The sequence below is a fragment of the Pseudonaja textilis genome, chromosome 1 (assembly GCF_049901715.1).
Source record: "Pseudonaja textilis isolate UNSWEBS1 chromosome 1, rPseTex1.2, whole genome shotgun sequence".
Classification (NCBI taxonomy): Eukaryota; Metazoa; Chordata; class Lepidosauria; order Squamata; family Elapidae; genus Pseudonaja; species Pseudonaja textilis.
The window spans coordinates 300,431,896-300,451,844 of record NC_141990.1 but is presented as its reverse complement, the minus strand read 5'-3'; the positions used below and the strand labels follow the sequence as shown (position 1 = coordinate 300,451,844).

Below are 19,949 nucleotides of genomic sequence, written 5' to 3'. Positions count from 1 at the left end.
ACCTTTCTGGCTCCACGGACTGGCAGCCCCCAGGGGGCAGAGGGTTTTGCATGCATATGGCCGCCATTTGCACAAATGAAACTTTGCATACTCACACACCGCTTCCGTGGCCCAGTTCCCGATGGGCTGCAGACTGGGAGCAGTCTGCAGACCAGGAGTTGGAGACCCCTGAGCTAGAATGATAGTTTGCTGTCCTTGCTTCCCTATCCTAGCAGCTCAGATACCAACTGGAAGAATTTATTAAGTATGTTCTGATGATACAGACATTTTTAAAAATATAATTTTAGTCACAGTGTTTAAACTTTGCACTAGCCTATGTGCCATCAAGTCAGGATTGATTCTTAGTGATCACATAGATTTTTTTCCATGATAAATATGTATGGATATATCTATATAGAGAGTATATTTATGTGCCTCTGTCTATCTATTTACTTATCCATCCACAGAAAAAAAAGCTATGTTAGCTATTTTTAGTGTCTTGTTGTGTACAGAAACTTAATTGCTACAGATTCATTCTCTGCCAACTCCTCCCTCTCTAAATTGTGCAAAGTAAAGCAGTATTTGTATTCTAATTCATTCTGTCAAGACATGTTTTTCAAATACATAACTTCCTCTTAAATAGTGAAGACACATAACACATACAATTATTTTAAAATGTAAATATATGAATTGCCGATGATTTTGAAGCTATTCCCCTCTTCATTTTTAATGCGCTTTAGGATCCAGGCACATTATTAATTTTATCTAATTCTATATTTTTTTAAAAACCTGCAGAGCAGGTAAACTGGGAAGGAAAGTAAACCATCCATTCAGTTTCTCCTTGAATGACAATTTTATCATTATTCCTATAGCTTGAATTTCAGAATTGCAAAGGTAAGGGAAAAAATCATTTTTCTTGCATGCTGTTATTGCTTGTATCTCCATATATAAAAGCGAAATACCACTCATGCATCATCACAAAATCTCCAGAACTGTAAAGCCTACAAACTTGAAATTTGGCACCTATGTTCCTCTTGGCTTCTAGGTGCTCACTAAGAAAGGATTCTTCGAAATGACCATCAAAGCATTAGTATTTCATATATTATTATTAACATGCTATGATGCTAAGGAGTTCTACTCCCCCTCCCCACCTGAAAAGAAATGTTTCAGATGCAAAACACAAGCAGAGGAGTTTCAGTTTCACAGCAGCTACAGAACAGTTGAGCTAAGTCACACCCAGGGTCCTTGCTTTCTCCTTCTTATTCACACAGCAAATATTGTTTCAGTTTCCAAACAGCCCTTAACTCTTTCACACACTGACAGGATGCTAGCCAGATGAATACCGATGGATGCTGGTAGGTAGAGGCACAATCCCCCCCACTTATTTTTCTCCCCAAAAACTAAGCCTGATCACATAGTTTTGTAGAGAAGCACAGGTACAGAGCTAGTTTTTCATATACAGGAATCCGATAAAATGTGTGTTTTTACTTGAACACAGAGATTGTGTGGGGAACAAGGCAACAACATTTACACTCTTCATATCATAAACCTTGAAATTATTCTCTTTCAATGCCTTCGTATTTTGGGGGGATTTTCACTTCTGATTTGTGATTTTTTAAGGCATTAGAAAACACATGTAACCTACATTACAGATAACTGTAACTTCATATAAACCAAGTAAAACCCAGACGAACGTTATATCCAGATGTGAACCTTCACTTCTATCTTTATTGTTTGTGGCATTGTGATGTACAGTCCACACAACTTGTTCGTATTTTGAGTTTATTTTTAAAAATTTGCATCCCAGTGGATAGACAATGACAGAATATGCTTCTTTGACCCACCTCAGCCTCTTTCCAGTCCCACAACACATATAATTATAAGCACAGCTCTTTTACATAGTGGCATGCACTTAATCTCTTCTGCTCTATTTCCCCGTCCATCCATTTCTAAATGCCAGTACTTCCAACAACTACAACTGTATATTTGTTCTTTGAAATTCAAGTCTAGAAAACTAACCCTTTCCTCATAAATAACACACTGAGAAGTTGGCTGTTTCCCTTCTATCCTCAAAATTTTCAAAATAGGGTTTTTTAAGCTCCATATCATTGGAGATTTCCACTAGCAATTTAGGCTTTCAAAATTAAATCAGTTCAGTTCACTTATAGGTAAAACAGAGTTAGGAGAAATAAATCACTGATTGATACTAAAAATGACAAGGTCATCTGGATGCTCAATAAAATTGCTGTCGAGAACTAGGCATACAGCATACGAAAAGGTCCACTTGGGCCAGTTTTATATTGTAGGTGGTTTATAATTAGATCTTTCCATGTGTTTTGATGAAAAATATAGCTACAGGTTTTAAAAATGCATTGATGAGACTACACGCTACAATTTTACAGGTTTAAATTGGCATTTTTATTGAAATAACATATAAAGAAAGAGGGGAAAAAATAACTGCTTTCATTCCTTCCATTTCTGGCTTCGTTATTTGTCTGATACATACCCTACTTTTCACTCAGGGGTTTAAGACAGCAGAGGTAGATAGCCCTTCCTTAGACAAAAGGTGAAGGTGATTGGGGGGAAAGGAGAGGGAAGGGGAGCTATTAACCAGCCTTCCTCTAGGCTTGATTTAGATGACAGATTCTGGCTTCCAGTTGGAAGGACTCAAGTAAATGTCCTTCCTACTGTAATTACTGAAATGCCCCCTCCAGGGTCATCTGCAGCAAGCCAAGATTTTGTTAAAATGACAAAGCATGTGTCACAACATCACAATGCAAGCTGTACTCCTTATGCATTTCCATGTGACATCTGAGGCACAAAAGGGGCAGAGTTTGCATCATGATGTCAGAACTCATTTCATCATTTATCTCTTCTGTGAATGCTCAGAGCTTCTTCCCATACAATTTACTACATGAAACGTGGAGCTGAGGTATTTTGGCTCAAGGCTAATATGGGGGAAAAACAGCTATATTTCCAAGGAGCCTTCTCTTTAGACATTATACTAAGATGCAACCTTGTGCATTTTCCTCTGGGTTTAGAGGACACCCAATTATAACACACACACGGGCTTTTATAATTATAGCACATTAAACTAACAAACAGCCACATTTGCTTGTCCACACAATGCAATTATGAAGAATAGAAACAAACTTAAGATATTGAAGAGGTAAAGGAAAAACAGAGTTTACCTTAAAAGCTTTTCGCGAGCCGTATTCTGCAATTGGGCAATTTTCTCAGGACCAAAATGCAGCAGGCCGTTTGGTTCATCAGAGGCTAATTTGTTAATACATGTCCTCAGAATGTTTATCTATAAAGATAGTGATTTTTTAAATAAGAACAGTGACAGTTGGCAATTATGCTTTAAAAACTGTTTATCTATGAAGATAGTGATTTTTAAAAAAAACAAGAACAGTAACAGTTGGCAATTAAGTTTTAAAAAATAAAATGAATGAAACCTTTTGGCTTCCAACAAAAAGCATTTACTTGATTATATTTATAAGACTTTTAAATTCAAGTTTCAGTCTATTAAAATTTGGGATTTTCAGATTTTCTAGCCAACGTCCAGCCATTAAATCAATGGTTGGATTGGAGAAGAATCATAGAAGCTAAACTCCAAGTTATTTGGAATATCCCTGATTCCTCTTAAGAGCAAGACCATACAATTTAATCAACTCATGTTACCGGCCTTATAAAGAAAAAGCACATGAGCCTGGTACAGACAGAATATTTAATTAAGATTTCTAAAGCCATCACTGTTGAACAAGTTAATGTGGCCTATTTGTGCTATTTTTTTCTTTCCATTCAACCATATCCAATTCTCAGGGACTGTCTGGAGAAATCCTGCCATTTTCTTAGTAAGGTTTTTCAGAAGTGGTTTGCTAGGACTGAGAGAAAGGTCACCCAGCTGATTTTGTGCCTAAGGTTGGACATTATACTAAGCCAAAACCTAAACACATCATACTACAGATTCAGCGACTGTCTAAATGTTTTGACGTTTTGCATGTAATAAAGGCCTCCACCATTCAGTAAACTTTGAATAATGGACAAAGTCTTTTGTTTCTGTGGCTGAATAATGTGCCAATTTTAAAATTTAAATTTACTACATAATTCACAAATTATTTAAACTAATGCAAATAAATGTTCAGTAGTTAAGGCATCAGGCTAGACAGCAGAGGACAATGAGTTCAAGTGCCGCCTTATAGCTATGAAAGCCAGCTGGGTGACCTCTGAGCCCAATCCGCCTCACAGAGTTGTTGTGGGGAAAATAGGAGGAGGAAGGTGTGTTGGATATGTGTGCTACCTTGAGTTATTTATAAAAATAATAAATAATAAATAAAATATATAGTAACACAAATTATCTTACTTTCAACGATTTGCAATATATTAACAATTTACCTTCACAAATGGTCCATTAAACTGCAAATAACCATAATCCCTAGGATTATGTGAGCTATAGTTCGAATGTATTCTAGGCATTTCAGACTGATGGTTAAATTACAAAACATTCCCAAAATAATAAAGTATGATTTCCAAATGCCCAATTATTTCCACTAATAGAAATTTTCACTTTCGCCACTGCAGACACAAGACCTAGTTTTCTGCATTTCTGATGATCCAAATTAAATCTGCCTTTTTTTGCCCACCAATATTAACAGTATGTCAATCAAATGAAACTACTCTTAATTGGCATTTTTAATGGTTCTCTATTAAAAAGGTCTTTAGAAATTTGTAATCTGCAAGTAGCCTAGGACAATGCTCAAGAATATGCCCACATTCCTGTTTACATAAAGGCAGGCATCAATTAGATGCAGGCAATCTGCCAAGGAAGCTGTTAAAACATTTGAAAGGCAAACTGTTACTTCCTCTTCAGTCAATGAATGTTAATGTTTTAAAATGTAGCATTTTATAAGCTAGTGCATACATGGGGAAACCTGAACAATCAATCAGTTTTAAATAGATTTAAATGCATCCCCAAACAGTTGTTAAGTTTGAGCTGCTTTCCCAATTCAAACTCAAGAAAAAGCAGCTTGAAAGACCAGAATTAGCATCCAGCACTTTCTACTGAGGCCCTGGTAATCTTAGTGAGTAATGTCAAATGTTTAAAACTTTTAAAAAATATGTTAAAATTTAGGGCAATTTTAAGAATCAAAACAGGTATCTTAAGACTAGCAGAACTTTGATATATCAGCCATTTTTTTCCCAAAGAGGCAGGCTGAAATTAGGGACAATTCTGCCTCTTAAGTTCCACATGTCCCCAAAATAGAGGAGAAAAAAACGGCAATTATTTCAGCCATACCCATTTAAATAACATCACAATTTCGTTAGTGAATTCCCTTATCATATTACCAAATACATTTCTTTTGCTTTCTCCATGAGTAGCATAGACATTCCGAAAGTTTTCTTTCTCCCATGTCACCATTGTTTTTACTAGCCTTTTTAAATAAAAATAATAATAAACCCAAATAAAACTTATTACAAACTCCCAACTTTTAGGCGCTGTGAATAATAAATCTGAAATGGATTAGCTTCACCTGATTCCATCAGAATAGAGGTTCATTCATAAAACTGTTTATAGTTTCTGTAACTCCAACTAAATCTATGAGCTACTTTGGTGAGTCGCTATAGATTTTCAGCCTTAGTACACTCCTGTTCTCTTACCATTATTGTTTTGCAAAGCAATTTATGTGTAAAATGAATACACAATACAATGGCAAATTATTGCAGAAAAATAAAAACATGCTATCTTTGTTCATGCATTGAATTCGAACATTGGTGGCTTTGTACGTTCCCTATGGTTCCATTTTTATTTGTAAGGAAATGGTAATACACTATTGGAAGTCGTACCCCATTCTGTTACGTTATTCTGCTGCAGTTCTAATATTTAGAATATAGATACATAATACTATGTCTACAATTGAACAAGCAAAATTATCTATAGGTTACAACCAGGCAATCTTGTTTCACAGAAACCAGAGCGTTTGTTAATTTTGAAAAAGCCAGATTCATTCCAAGAAACCTAAGGGAGTAAGTTAAGATGTGACATTCCAATGGTGTACTGTCATAATATCTGAAAAGCCGAAGCACATTTTACCTGTGTTATGTCATCTGCATCAATCATCACATCAAATGCAAGTTCCATATCATGATCTTGGAGGACTGGGCTGCCCAGAGACTGGTTCCAGCCCAAACCACATAGGACACCAGTGTATCTCTTTCTGCTTTCATCAACCCTGAAGTAACAAGATTATTAACAGTAAATGTAAGAAAATACAGCACCTATGCCTGATACATAATGTCATAACAATCCTGTATAGACATGAGTTTGCATCCTTACATCATTTCCATAAAAGAACTATTTTCACTTGCAGAAAGCTTTTTTTAATTGGTTCCAGTTAAAATGATGGATGAATAGAGACCTTCATTATCCCATCACCAAGTTCATAGCCCCCCACTGCCCCTCCCCCTTCTCCAATGAAGCAAATTTCCAGGGGCTCAAATAAAGCAGGTTTCCAGAAGCTGCAAAGAAAAATGGGAGAAAAAAAACATTTTTTTCCCAGTGATCACCAAGTTCCTCCTTGGAAATGTTCGCATACCTGAGATCTATCACAGGAGAAAAGAGCATGCTCAGTAATGCTGGGAGACCAGGGATATGAGGCATGAGAGAAGTTTCCTTTAGAATCATTGTTGAGCCTATCACCATAAAAAGCAAATTAACATGACCTTTCAAAACAAAAAAGTCATACAGACAGTTATAGCTTTGATTAGAAATACAGTGTAGGCAGGAAAGATTATACATGCTATAAACCAGGATGTCCAACCTTGACAACTTTAAGACTTGTAATTTTTAAGTTCTGTAGACTTCAACTCCCAGAATTCCTCAGTCATCATAAATACAAAGCATTTTTTTTACCTGTTGCATTTACAGATATGGAAGCAGAAACCAGTATTTGTTGAAATGCATTTTCAGGACCATCAACTAAAACCACAGAGTTTACGCTCTCCTTCTCTACCAAGATTGTTCTAAAGGACAGGAAAAGATTCAACATGATTTATTACAAGAATTTTTAAAAGTCCAATATTGCAACATTTCGTTGAGTCAGTTTACTGAAAATTTTCCAAATGTTTAAAAATAAATAACGCCATAACTATTTAAAAACGCTCTATATACAATTATTACACAAACCATAATAAGCACAGAATATTCTAGAAATATCTCACAACCACCTCCCTCATAGAGAGCAGAAAATAAATACAAAGGAGAAGTGCTTCCAGATTGGAGAATTCACAGAACTGCTGGGGTGGAGGGTGGACGTGTAGGTTTTCTATCTCTATTTCCTTATTGGTAAACAAAAGAGGAAAAGTTAGAAAAATGGGAATGGTGAAATGAATTGGAGATGCTGTTTTCTGCAACCTGCACAACCTTCATAAAATGTTGTGAATGGACAGAGTAATAATAAACACAAAAAAGGTTGTGCTCCTTTCAGCCTTAGTTCTTAATCAAACATCTGGACAAAAGGTCCATCTGAAGCTGTGTTCTGTATTCTGCAGTGGTCCACCAGATATTTTAGAGATGCCTAAAAGCAAAACATGAAGTTTATAATCTTACATAGTTGACCCCAAAGCACTGTAGACTGTATCTTACCTGAATCTGGAAATTCTGGTCATACTGCTGAATTTTAGGCTGCAGACATTGAAGGGGCCAAGTAGTGTGACCTTTTCAAAAGAGAGAGAGAGAAAATGGGATTAAGAAGACATCTGCAACATGTCAGTTTGTTAGTTTGTTCAGTTTCTTTATTACATTAAGTGAAATTCCATGTTTCATTTTTGTGTCTTGGTTTCCGAGATAACATATACACCTCAAAACAGAAAGCCTCTTCTGAGGCTCCAAAACAGCTTGTACTAGCTTTGTAAGCTGGGCTTTTCAGGATTAGCATGCAGCCCAAAAGGAGGCAGAAAGCTCTTGATTTAAACAAAATATAAATAATATAATGCTTGGTCATTCTTTGCAGATACAAAAATCTTGCACCTGTATATCTTCTCTTTAGTCATTGCCAAAAACAGATTGTTTAAATAACATGTGAAACCTAAACTGCAACTAATCTTAATCAGAGTATTTTGAAACAAATCTCTCTTAATTCAAAATGTAAAATTGGTTGTTGCAACGAACTGTAAGATTAAACAGGGAGGGAGGGAGGGAGGGAGGGAGGAAGGAAGGACGGACAGAGAGAAGGAAGGAAGGAAGGCTCTTGAAACCTCTTCCATAAAATCCCAGAGAGGTAAACTCACACCTACACATATGTCCTGGTCTTGTTCATTTTTCTAAAATTGTCTAGTTCTCTATGAACAATAACAGCACAAATGCTGTACAAATTAAATTTTAATAGGTACAAATGTTTTGGTTTTTCAGCTGTTTTCACAATGGCTTTAGTTTGGAATGATGAAGCAGTCCTATTATTCATAAAGACAGGAAAAAACCAGCATTTCATACTTCAGGTGAATCATTAAATGCTCACCACTAACATGGTGTTGGGAGTGGCAAAAACCTTTTAATACATTTTAAACTTACTTTGCAGTTTGGGGGACAAATCCTCTTAGCAGAGCAGCGCTCCAGTATTTCAGTCAGCGCATTCTCTTCTCTTGAGCACATCTGGAGGGATGCCGATTTATTTCCCTCACACTTTTCTGGATTTGAAAACATTTGCTCGAGAGTTTCATGATTTAGCTAAAGAGATTGGGAGGAAAGATTTTGACAGGTGAGTGAAAAGGCAGGAAGAGAAATTTGTATTGTTATGGTTGGTTGAACAGTGTCAGTCAGCTTGTACTGGATTTGGCATTTTTATCCACTTATTGATAAGGAGCTGACATAGGTCAACGTCACATGTTTTAAGCTGTTCCAAGTAAAGCTGCTTTTGCAATTGAATGATGACAATTCTATCAATACAGATGGTGCTCCAGATGTTTTGGAATTACACCTAAGGTGCTTGATACTATTGGTATTATTTTTGCTTTCTTTTGCCACAGTTATTCTACTTCTACATATTTTGTGGTTTTCTCAAGTCAGGTATTGACTTCTATGTCCATTATCTAAACCTGTTTCTTTATCAATATTATTATTTAATAGTTTATATTATTATTTAATAGTTTATATCAGGGGTGTCAAACTCAAGGTTGTGGTTGGATCCAGCCCACGGGGCCGCCCAGGTCAACCCAATGTAAAGAGAAAAGATCTGGCCAGGATGACTTCGGCCCGGTCTACCCAATGCGAAGAGGAAAGATCGGGCCAGTCTGGCTTCAGCCCGGTCTACCCAATGTGAAGAGGAAATGTGCCAGCAGTTTGGGGAGTGGCATCAAACTAGCCATGCCCACCCAGTCAGCCACACCCACCCAGTCGGCCACACCACCTCCCCCCCACAGGGTCAACCACAGCCCTGATGAGGCTCTCAATGAAACTGAGTTTGACACTCTTGGTTTATATCATGCCTTTTTCTATAGTGCGTATCTATAGCACTCCCTCCTCTAATTTTGCTTCACAAGAATCTCCTTTGATGTAAGGTGGGCTGACAGAGAGAGAGAGAGAGAGAGAAGCCCATAGTTACATTGTAAGCTTCCATATCTAAAGATAAAAATGAACCTGTCTTTACAGTCACATCCCAACATACTCCCCAATACACCACACTGACCCTCACAATAAAAATCTCATTACTCCAGCCCGTTCTCTTCAACGGATGAAAAACACTATGGCCCATTTCCTACTTCTTCTCACTTCAAATACAGGATTCAACAAACTTACTTTTAATCCTTCTGTTGGAAGACGCCATATCCTCCTCACCCTTCCTCATGACAAATGAGAAATTCTTTCTCACACATAAGGAAAACTGTAAGACTCAATTACACTAAGGAAAATTTGAGAATCAAAGTCCAAGCAACAATACAGGAAAAAATGAACGGAGAGAACAAAAAAATCTTGCAGAGTAAACACAAGAGCATAAGCATTATTCCTCAAATAAGAAGGGCAGTGAGGATAATTGAAATGGGAACCCACAACTGCAAGTTCAACTGGTTCTAATCCACCAAAGTAGTTAGTGAGAAGAAAGTGCCAGTTCAAGATGTTTGTTTTTTAATGTAGTTTACAAAAATAACATATTGCATGGAAGTTGTGGTACTCTACCTGCATCTTCTAAATTTATTAGATGCTGGAAAAGTTTAGAGGAAACTAAGATGTGCATTGTCTAAAATTTCATGGATCGCAGTCCCTTTCGCTAAATGTATGGAAGAATTTATGCATGCATATGTAAAACCTATCAGAGAGTTGGGAAGGGAAGGGAGGGGAAGGCAGAAGGGGGGGGGTTGGGGGACAGGGAAGTGAGCTGAATTAATATAATAAAGGTATCCTCATTATATGCTGTTGAGTTGTGTCGTGTAAGTACCGTATTTATCGGCGTATAACACGCACAGGCGTATAACACGCATTCCCTTTAAGAGGGAAATTTCAGGAAAAAAATATGCGGCGGGCGCAGCGCTGACATCACGTCACGACGCTGCGCCGCCGCTAGGCACTATTGGGAACGGGATTCCTTAAAGAGGATTCCGCTCCCTGGACATCGGCGTATAACACGCATACATCATTTGCCCCCTATTTTCAGGGGGAAAAAGTGCGTGTTATACGCCGATAAATACGGTAACTTTACACTCTACTTAAATCATGAGAATTTTAAATCTCCCAATCAATTTCAGCTCATCTGCTTCACAATAAAATCCATCTTTTCTAAATGTTCTTTTGTAAAGGCATTAGAACATGCCCTAAAATAGCATATCACAAAATCACAAAAGAGAAGGACGATAGGAATAGCACTTAGACTTATATACCACTTCACAGTGCTATAGAGCCCTCTCTAAGTAGCATGCAGAGTCAGCATATTGCCCCCAACAATCTGGGTCCTCATTTTACCCACCTTGGAAGGATGGAAGGTGAACCTTGAGCCTAGTGAGAGTCAATCTGCCAAACTGCAGGCAGCCGGCAGGCAGCAGAAGTAGACTGCATCCTAACCACTGCGCCACCACGTTTCTATAGTGGTGGGTCAGTAACCATCCTCAACTCCTCAATTTCCTGCATCCACAAGTTCAAGAAACCGCCCAGAGCCCCTCTGTGAGGGAGATGGGTGGTAGGACAGACAGACGCATACTACAGTTCAAATCATTTCCCTAACAGAAATAACATAAAGAGAAAAATCTCTTACTTTTGATTCATAAGAGTCATCTGCAGGTTCTGCATAGCCTTCTTCAATAAGTATGGTACAGATATTCACCACTTTCGCAATGCCAGAGCACTGAAACACATCCACATGTAAGATGCCATGTACAATTGAGAAAATCTTCACCATCAGAACATGGTCGCTGACCAAGGAAGCAAATCTTTGGTTTGCAGCATAACTCCATTGTTCTCCACAAACAAGAGACCATGCAGAAGGACGTATTCTGCGCACCTTGAATTCCAGAGCCTGAATAAAAAAATATCAAAACAAATACATATTTTCCAAGAAAATGAAATATTCTGACTGCCACACTTCCCTGCCCCCCCAGAACACTTTCCTGCCATTCATTAAAAAGTAGAAAAAAGTTTACCTGAAAGGGAATCTCTTGGAGGTTGCTTGGAATCTCTCGCAACTGGTTTAAAGCCACTTTTGATCTATTGCCATAATCTACATAGAACACCTATAAAACAAAAAGCAATTAAAAAGAAACTTCTTCCAAGGCTTAGAGAAGAAAAGAGTGCAATCCCAGGTGACAGTGAGCTAAATTACAAACACATTACATAAAGCCAAACTGAAGCCAAACTAAAGCCAAACTGAACAAAACGTGGATTAACACAAAGTGCAGAGCTGTTGTGAAAGTGGAGGTCTGCTTCATTCAAAACAGGACGCTATTTCCTATTGTTGCTTCAGTCAGCTCTTTCTATCATCTCCCCCAAAGAGTATTGTAATGGACTATTCTTTTCCAAACATTCATTAAAACATGGCCCTGTACTTAAAACTTCTCCAAAACAAATCAAAGAGCACCCCAAAGACGCCACCCATAAAAATAATTTGATCTATGGATACCCGAGGATGCTTCAAGGGTATCCCTGCTAGTTCCAGCGAATGCCAGAATTAGACAGGAATAGCAGATATTTTTATGTGACTAGGAGTATATATGTTCCAAATCAGCACAACCTCTGCTGCCCAAAATAGTACAACTTATTGCTCAACTTATTTCTCAAATGGGAAGATAATACTGTAGTTACACAGGGACTCTTGCTATTCAGAAGTAGGATTTTTTTTTTAAAAAAAATGTCAAGTCTTCTATTCCTTTCCAAAAGCGATCCATGGTTTTATTGCCTTTACTCCAAGCAATCCATAATGTATTTTTAAAATGTAAGCAGAGACCAGTCAATTTTTCCCCAGATGCTGCCATCTGTTATGCTAGACCAGCATCTTTCAACCTTGGTGACTTTTTAAGATGGGTGAATTTCAGTTTCCAGAATTCCCCAACCAGCTCTGCTCTGCAGAATTCTGGGAGTTGAAATCCAACCATCTTAAAGTCATCAAAGGTCAGAAACACTGCACTAAACATATTCCGTACGATTATACTTGCACATGCTCAAGGATTTGAAAAAGAAGCACCTGGGCACTGTCTCCAGACACGTACAGGATTTGGACACGGTAGTACCTCTCTTTTTCCCATTCAGTAAAAGGTGCCAAACAAACCAAGTCTGGATAAGGGCGAATAGGCAAAGAGGTCAACTCCAGCTGGCCAATCTCAGCAGACAGTTTTTGTAATGCAGCCATACTTCTTTCATCTGTTCTGTATCCACAGAAGTGCCCAACTTCTACAATCTGAAAAAGGCAAGATTTGTTTGTAGCATCCTCTGACACAATACACACACAGAAACAAGCCTGGATTTTCAAACTGCTCTTAATTAACAGGATTTAGTTAATACTCAGTTAAATGGACAGTTTGGGAGTCAAGTAGGACAAGAGAAAAACGGCAGAAATGTAAATGATTTATCTCAGGATTTACCCCAAATTATTATATTTTGCAAGTGACTATTTTGAGCTAATTATTTCTGTCTTTCTGTAACATTTAAATATTTTTAGCTCAATTGCAAATCATGGGCATGTTTTTTTCGGCAAAATTAACCATGTTTTAAGGCGTACTCTTTAGGAATGAAGCTACGGGTAGTCTTTGCTTAATGACAATTGTAATTGGCAATTCTGCCTCTAGGCAAGATGATCATTAAGTGAGGCAAAACATGAATGCAACAATTTATGACCTCATTTCCACTAACTCATGGGGGGTAATTAAGCAAGACATTATATGACCGCAACTTGCAATTTTGTTGCCAACTTCTTCACTGATTCTAGCTAGCTGTGAAGCACTCAAATGTCAGTCACATGGCTGTGGGGATGCTGCAACGGTTGTAAACAAAAGGATCAGTCTTGAAATTACTTTTTCAATCCTGTCAAAACTTCAAATGGTGGCTAACAGAGCAGTCATTAAGCAAGGATTACCTGTACTACAATTCACAAGCTAATGAAGCTGTGTTTTTTTTAATCAGAGAAGTTGGTACTTTTCAAAGTCTTCAAGGGACCAACCAAATATCCCAACTCTAGAATATCTATATCCAAAATCTCAGGGGCTGCCATAAAGAAGAGGTAGTCAAGCTATTCTCCAAAGCACCTGAGAGCAGGACAAGAAGCAATGGGTGGAAACTGATCAAGGAGAGAAGCAACCAAGAAATTTCCTGACAGAACAATTAATCAATGGAACAACTTGCCTCCAGAAGTTGTGAATGCTCCAACCCTGGAAGTTTTTGAGATTGGATAACCATTTGTCTGAAATGGTATAGGGTTTCCTGCCTAAGCAGGGGGTTGGACTAGAAGACCTCCAAGGTCCGTTCTGTTCCGTTCCGTTCCTATTCCTATTCCATGTCTACTCTATTCTATTAACAGGCAGGAGGGAAAAGTCTAGCATTTAAAAATCCTGGAACACACAAGTCTTTGCAGAATATACAGATGTGCATCTGTGGTTTCATTATTGTTGCCAGTAAAAAGACCTATCTTGCCCACTTGTATGCCTTGGCAGAAAATCATTTAAGATATTAAATGACGGGAGAGCTCAGATTTATAAATGTATCTGGTGTGAAGTTTGACACAAATGATTTTAAGATTTAGTTTCCTAAGAAACTGTTTATCTCCCCCATTTTAGAGTTCACCCCACTAAAGTTGAACAGGTACTGCACACAACGGCACACAGACATATTTATCACCTACCTCAGTGACACAAATAGATAAATCAAGACTATTTATAGTCGGCAGTTTTTCCAAGGTATTACAAAACTTCTGCACGGGAGTCACAGTATGTTTCTGAAAGTCAACGTTCACTCTAAAAACAAGTTATCAAAATAATAAACAAATGCTAGTCATTAATCATGTATAATCTAAAGATAATAAGTAAGTAAGTCACCTTTGGTGCTATTCCAGAAAGGTGGCCTATGGACCCTGTTTTTCCATTATCAAGATAAATAAAACTGTTTAAAACTGTTTAAAACTGTTTAAATCAACTGTAAGGTACGCAAAAACCTTTTATCAACTTGATTAGGATTGGAACCCCACGTTCCCTTCATTGTATTTTCATTGCATTTCCTGGGTGTGAAGCCTTTTTATTTTCTATACAAAGGATGGGCAGTTGTGCTATGCCTTCCACAGAATTATTTTTTGCCTATGACTATTGGCAAACATTAAAAAACCAAACAGTGGACTAGGAAGGAGCTGATTAGTTACTCATAATTCATTTCATAAAATGCCAGATCAAGCGAAAAAAGTCATGCCATTGTGCTGTCCAGCCAGTGTATGGGAATTGGATAGTTAGGTAGCAATTGTGAGCTGTTTGTTCCCTGAAGGGAATGCATCATGGTAAATGTAGTTAAGATATCCTGGGAAATGTAGTCCATGTCATGTGACCATATCTGTAATCCTAATTGGTCACTAAATTGACCCTCGATGGGTTGGGGGAGTTTTCCTCACTCTTGGCTGAACTCTTGGTAACTGTTCTACTTCTATCGTTACAAGATGGGAGAAAAAGGATAGGAGATAAACCATCTTTTTACCTACAATACAGATATGCAAAGGATTGGTCATTAAAGAAGAACTTCATCACAAATGTGAGTTATGAGGATACCTGATGAACGAATAAAGTACTTTGTTATGGATGTTTTGTGGAGTTTATCTATCTGCATCTGTACAGAATACAGAATAGCCATGATCTTGGACATTCCAAGCCTCTTCTCCATTTCGGAGCTCCATATCACTCAGTATTTAGTATTCCAAATTCTGCATTTTTTTTTTAAAGCTTATTTCATATTAGAACCTTGCAAGGTATATTTTGGCTCTGCTTAGGCATTGCTGAATCAAAGCAAAACAGCTTCCCTGTCAGATAAGGAACCAAATCGTTTCATAACAACATACCTCATGTCCCTTAGAATGTTGCCACTTATACTTCCCAATTTGTCCTCTATCTCCTCTGAGGAATGGGTGTTCAGTTCAAATGGAATCCTCATTTGTGCCATTTTAAGAGCAAAATACACGGCAGGAAGTGTTTTAAAACGTTCTGTAGGATTCCGAGTAAATTCTACAAAGGCTCTAGGTAAAAAAATTAAAAAGAAATAAAATTGTCTCAGGAGGAAAATATGGGCATGTGCATTTGTGTACAAACACACACATGTAAATATACAGATAAAGGTATTAAGATATTAAGATAATAAGAGAGAGGGGAAGGGGAGAGAGGGAGAGACAGATGATGATGATGATGAAGACAGACAAGACAGACAGATTGATTTGCTTCCCACTTCATTCACAAATGGTGAAAGAAAGAAGGGAACTGAGGTGTGTGGTAGAGCAGTGGTCACCAACCGGTGGGCCGCGATCCACTAGTGGGCCGCGACAAAATTTTGGTGGGCCGCAGAGAAATCTCACCCGCAGAGCACCTCTCCCAAAGCAATTAATCCAGGCTGTTCAGAAACACAAGGCTGCGCCACCCACATGGCCCGCAGGGACCCTCCCCGCCCACTCACTCCTTACCTGGCAAACTTGCCTGCTAAATTGCTATTTTTCCAACCATCAGCTGTTCTGCTATGCCGGGAAATTTAGCTTAGTTAGAAAGCAGGAAAAGGTTGGATTTCTAGCTTTCTGGCTAGTCTTTAGATCTTTAGTTCTGCTTTTAAGCACAGCCGAACCTCCCTTAGGACTGAAGGTTCTATTATTTAGTGCAGACTCACAGCAAGCAAATTTTATGTGACAGACTGAGCTAGCTAATGCAGATAGATAGATCTCTGAATGAATTGTGATTCTATGAGCAACTCAATCTGCCTGCCTGCTTTGCCTGATTTTGGGTAAAAGTTGCTCTTTTTTAATAAAAGATTCAATATTTACATACATGGTGTGTTGTGAGTTAATTTTATGAGTTTGCTTGCAAGCAAATTTTATGTGACAGACTGAGTTAGCCGATGGCAGATAGATAGATCTCTGAATGAATCTGTGATTCTGTCAGCAACTCAATCTGCCTGCCTGCTTGCTTTTGGGTAGAAGTTGCTCTTTTTTATTAAAAAATCAATATTTATATAAATATTTATAATATTTACATACATGCCATGCCCAGACAGTCACATGACCACCAAGCTACAACCACAAATTAGGCCAGGCCCACAGAACCTGTTAGTGGTCCCTGGGATTTAAAATCAAGAGTTTGGTGGTCCCTGAGGTCCAAAAGGTTGGTGACCCCTATGGTAGAGAATGTGCAAAAGAAGAAGAAAGTGAACTAGGATAATGTTGGTAGAACAGTCCTAAGAAATGTTCCTGATGCCTTCTGATTCTCCAGGATTCCCATGGAAATATACAGAAACAAAGCATGACTATCAGGAGGACTCTTCTAGATACTGAGGGAAGTAACATAAAACTGGAAATTTAGAGCAAGCAAAAGGGAGCAGGAACCAGGAGAGGGGCAATTCATATTTCTGTATTTTCTGTTGCTTCCTGACATAATGATGTTTTCTTCCCATAACAGAGCCATCGCCAACATACAAAGATCTGAGAACCACAATACAGAAATTTGGGAATTCCCAGTGGGCAAAAGGAGAGGCCAGGAACCTCAGAAGGGCAGTCAGAGGAGTAACCGAATGAGCCCTTGGCTGAAGAGGAGAGAGAAGAGTTGCAGCTGATTACTCAGAAGATGGTTAACAAAAACAAAAATTACATAAAATGAAAACATACAAATCCACTTACTTGCTTCCATCATAAACAATGGATTTGACTTGACCACACTGTCTGAATAGAGATTGCAGCTGCTTATAATACAGAAAGCCATAGGGAGGAATGTTCTTTAACTGTTAGGAAAAATAAATGTGCATCTTCAGAAAGGTTGTATTCTGATACTTTTAAACAAATTCATTATTATTATTATTATTATTAGTAGTAGTAGTAGTAGTAGTAGGAGTAGGAGTAGGAGTAGGAGTAGTAGTAGGAGTAGTAGTAGTACAGCAGCAGAACCGCAAAAACCTGTGCTACCCGGAACATCATACATTTTAAGAAGATACTTGGTTGATACCTAGGATGCTGGCAGAAACGCGTATCAACCACCAGCGCAAGTCAATGACATTTGTGATACATTTTTAAATGTTCAGTTGACTGAGTTTCATGTTTAATGAATAAAAGAGATAATAATAACATGAATTAAATCATTATTCAACATTTATACAGTATATTCTAAGATAGATTACTACGGCAAATATCAGTTGATTAAATCTAGCTCTCCTATCATGAACAGCCTAACTTCTACTAGTATCCAAGTTCTGCCAAGTGTGACCTTACTTCCTGCAAGAAGAATATAGTGTCTCTTGGCTACCATGAAAAGTTTCACTGGTTCTTTTTTTTTCTTTGTTCCCAATCTCTATTCCTCCAACATTTTTCTCTTTTCCACATATTCTTCTTATAATCCACTGTAAGTGGACTTGAAATAAACTAGGAAATGGAGCAGCTATGGCTACTGTAGCCATAAAAATGTATGCCATAATAAATACTTGTGCCACAAAATTATGTTACATTGGCCACAAAAGATTAATGCATCTACCATGTGGAAAATTAAGACCCCTTTGTGAAAGCCACTTAAAACTTAACTTACATACCATCACTGTTGTTTTGGGATCTCTGCCTGACAATTCCCTTATAGCAACTTCTTTATCATGGTGCACAAAGGTAAAATAATTTGGATAGAAAGCTCCAGCAATCACCACCTGAGAAATAAGGGGGAGTTGTCATCATCATAACCATCATCATTTTAACCATTTTCTTTCTACTGCAGGATGAAGGTCTCTTCTGCATGTTTCCAATCTAGATAGTCTTGAGCTTTCTCTTACCAATTGGGCCCACAATACTTGCTGATGTTAAGAGGGAGTAAGTTGCTATAAAAGGCGGACTTCCCTCTTAGCCAACCCCTTCTTCCCTCTGCAGTTACTTAGATGATCATGTGACCCAAGCTTATTCCTGGTTACATGATTTTACTCCTCTAAATTACATTAGTTTTATTCCTTTTGTTAGAAAACTACTTGGCCATGACATCTATGAATGGAATAGTTCTTTAAAATATAACGATTGTTTCACCATTTGTTATATACCTACTGAATCCTTACAATTTATATTGACTGTTTCCTAGTATGATTTGATTGCTTATTGTATCATATGATTATTATTAAGTGTTGTACCTGATAATTCTTGACGAATATATCTTTTATTTTAATGTACACCGAGAGCAATATGCACCAAGACAGATTCTTTGTGTGTCCGATCACACTTGGCCAATAAAGAATTCTATTCTATTCTATTCTATTCTATTCTATTCTATTCTATTCTATTTCTATTCTATTCTCTTCTGAATGATAAGTGTGTGTGTGTGAAAGTCTTGTAATAGTCTCAACATACAGTTCACATATTTTCAAACGGAAGATGTAAGTATAACATTTGGACATTTGGTCTCAATTAAAAACAGGGAAAATCTGACCTCAAGGAAAATTACTGAAAATATCTGTTTGACTGTCCCTTTTATTCTTGGAGGGAAGTAAGTGGCATACTGTATAAATGTACTGTAACAAAGAAACAATACAAAAAAACTAAACCATGCAGATTAATTGGATTTCCATGTCTCATATCTAGAGAAATAAAGCGTTCATATTTAAAATCTAAAAAGAAAATTGTGATCACAAAATCCATGCATCTTTACTTTAATTATACTTTTGTCTGAATGCTTCTAAACTGTACAAAATAGAAAAATAAAATAGAAAAGAATAAAAATATTCAAAGCCACACTCTGAAATTAACCTGTGCTTAAGTCTCAGCAGATTCATAAATGTTTTGAATATCCTTGAAAACATTTCTAATATAATCAACTCTCTCACCTGCAAAATAAAACGCTGCTTATATGCATGCTCTCGATCCATGATGGGAGAATGAGTGTTGACATGCATATTGAATACGCTAATTCTTTTTTTCAACTCCTCATACAACTCAGCCACCTAAAAATTGTAAAACTGTTTTAAAGTACATGAGAACCTAAAAAGTAAAGACGCATCTAAAGATAAAACACTTGTACAAAATAAATTCTCATATATTTATGTCCTAGACCTTTGCCGATAATCTACCTAATAGTACCTAAGCACCAGACTGAATTTATCAAAAAGCAGCCATCTCATATTCTAATGCAGTGATGATCAACCTACCACATGCGTGTCAAAAGTAACACACCATGAAGTTTTGGGTGACATGCCAGTGTTTACCTTCACTCAATAACTATTCTCGAAAGCATGCCCCTTTCTTGCACAGATTTTGGAAGACAATGGGGTATGCTCTTGCGAGAAAGTCTGGACTTTCCAGAAGTCACAAAAG

At 37.6% G+C, this 19,949-nt stretch overlaps 2 protein-coding genes across 4 annotated transcripts in view; one reads left to right on the top strand and one right to left on the bottom strand.

The window, feature by feature from the left end:
• XRCC3 (X-ray repair cross complementing 3) overlaps window positions 1–19,949 on the top strand; it is a 624,633-nt gene that overhangs the window by 433,549 nt on the left and 171,135 nt on the right. The window lies entirely within an intron of this gene.
• Window positions 1–19,949, bottom strand: part of TDRD9 (tudor domain containing 9) — an 86,392-nt gene that overhangs the window by 4,722 nt on the left and 61,721 nt on the right. Inside the window, exons 21-34 of one of the 3 annotated variants that reach the window (XM_087922241.1) lie at window positions 19,463–19,579; window positions 18,197–18,304; window positions 17,298–17,398; window positions 15,486–15,659; window positions 14,292–14,403; window positions 12,642–12,854; window positions 11,605–11,694; window positions 11,220–11,480; window positions 8,549–8,704; window positions 7,625–7,695; window positions 6,893–7,002; window positions 6,576–6,672; window positions 6,074–6,212; window positions 3,171–3,289 (exon numbers count right to left, since the gene is read on the bottom strand). In XM_087922241.1, coding sequence (XP_087778367.1) covers window positions 3,171–3,289; window positions 6,074–6,212; window positions 6,576–6,672; window positions 6,893–7,002; window positions 7,625–7,695; window positions 8,549–8,704; window positions 11,220–11,480; window positions 11,605–11,694; window positions 12,642–12,854; window positions 14,292–14,403; window positions 15,486–15,659; window positions 17,298–17,398; window positions 18,197–18,304; window positions 19,463–19,579 — 1,868 coding nt within the window. The remainder of the gene's footprint in view (window positions 1–3,170; window positions 3,290–6,073; window positions 6,213–6,575; window positions 6,673–6,892; window positions 7,003–7,624; window positions 7,696–8,548; window positions 8,705–11,219; window positions 11,481–11,604; window positions 11,695–12,641; window positions 12,855–14,291; window positions 14,404–15,485; window positions 15,660–17,297; window positions 17,399–18,196; window positions 18,305–19,462; window positions 19,580–19,949) is intronic. The other 2 variants (XM_087922243.1, XM_087922242.1) reach the window with 2 other exon arrangements.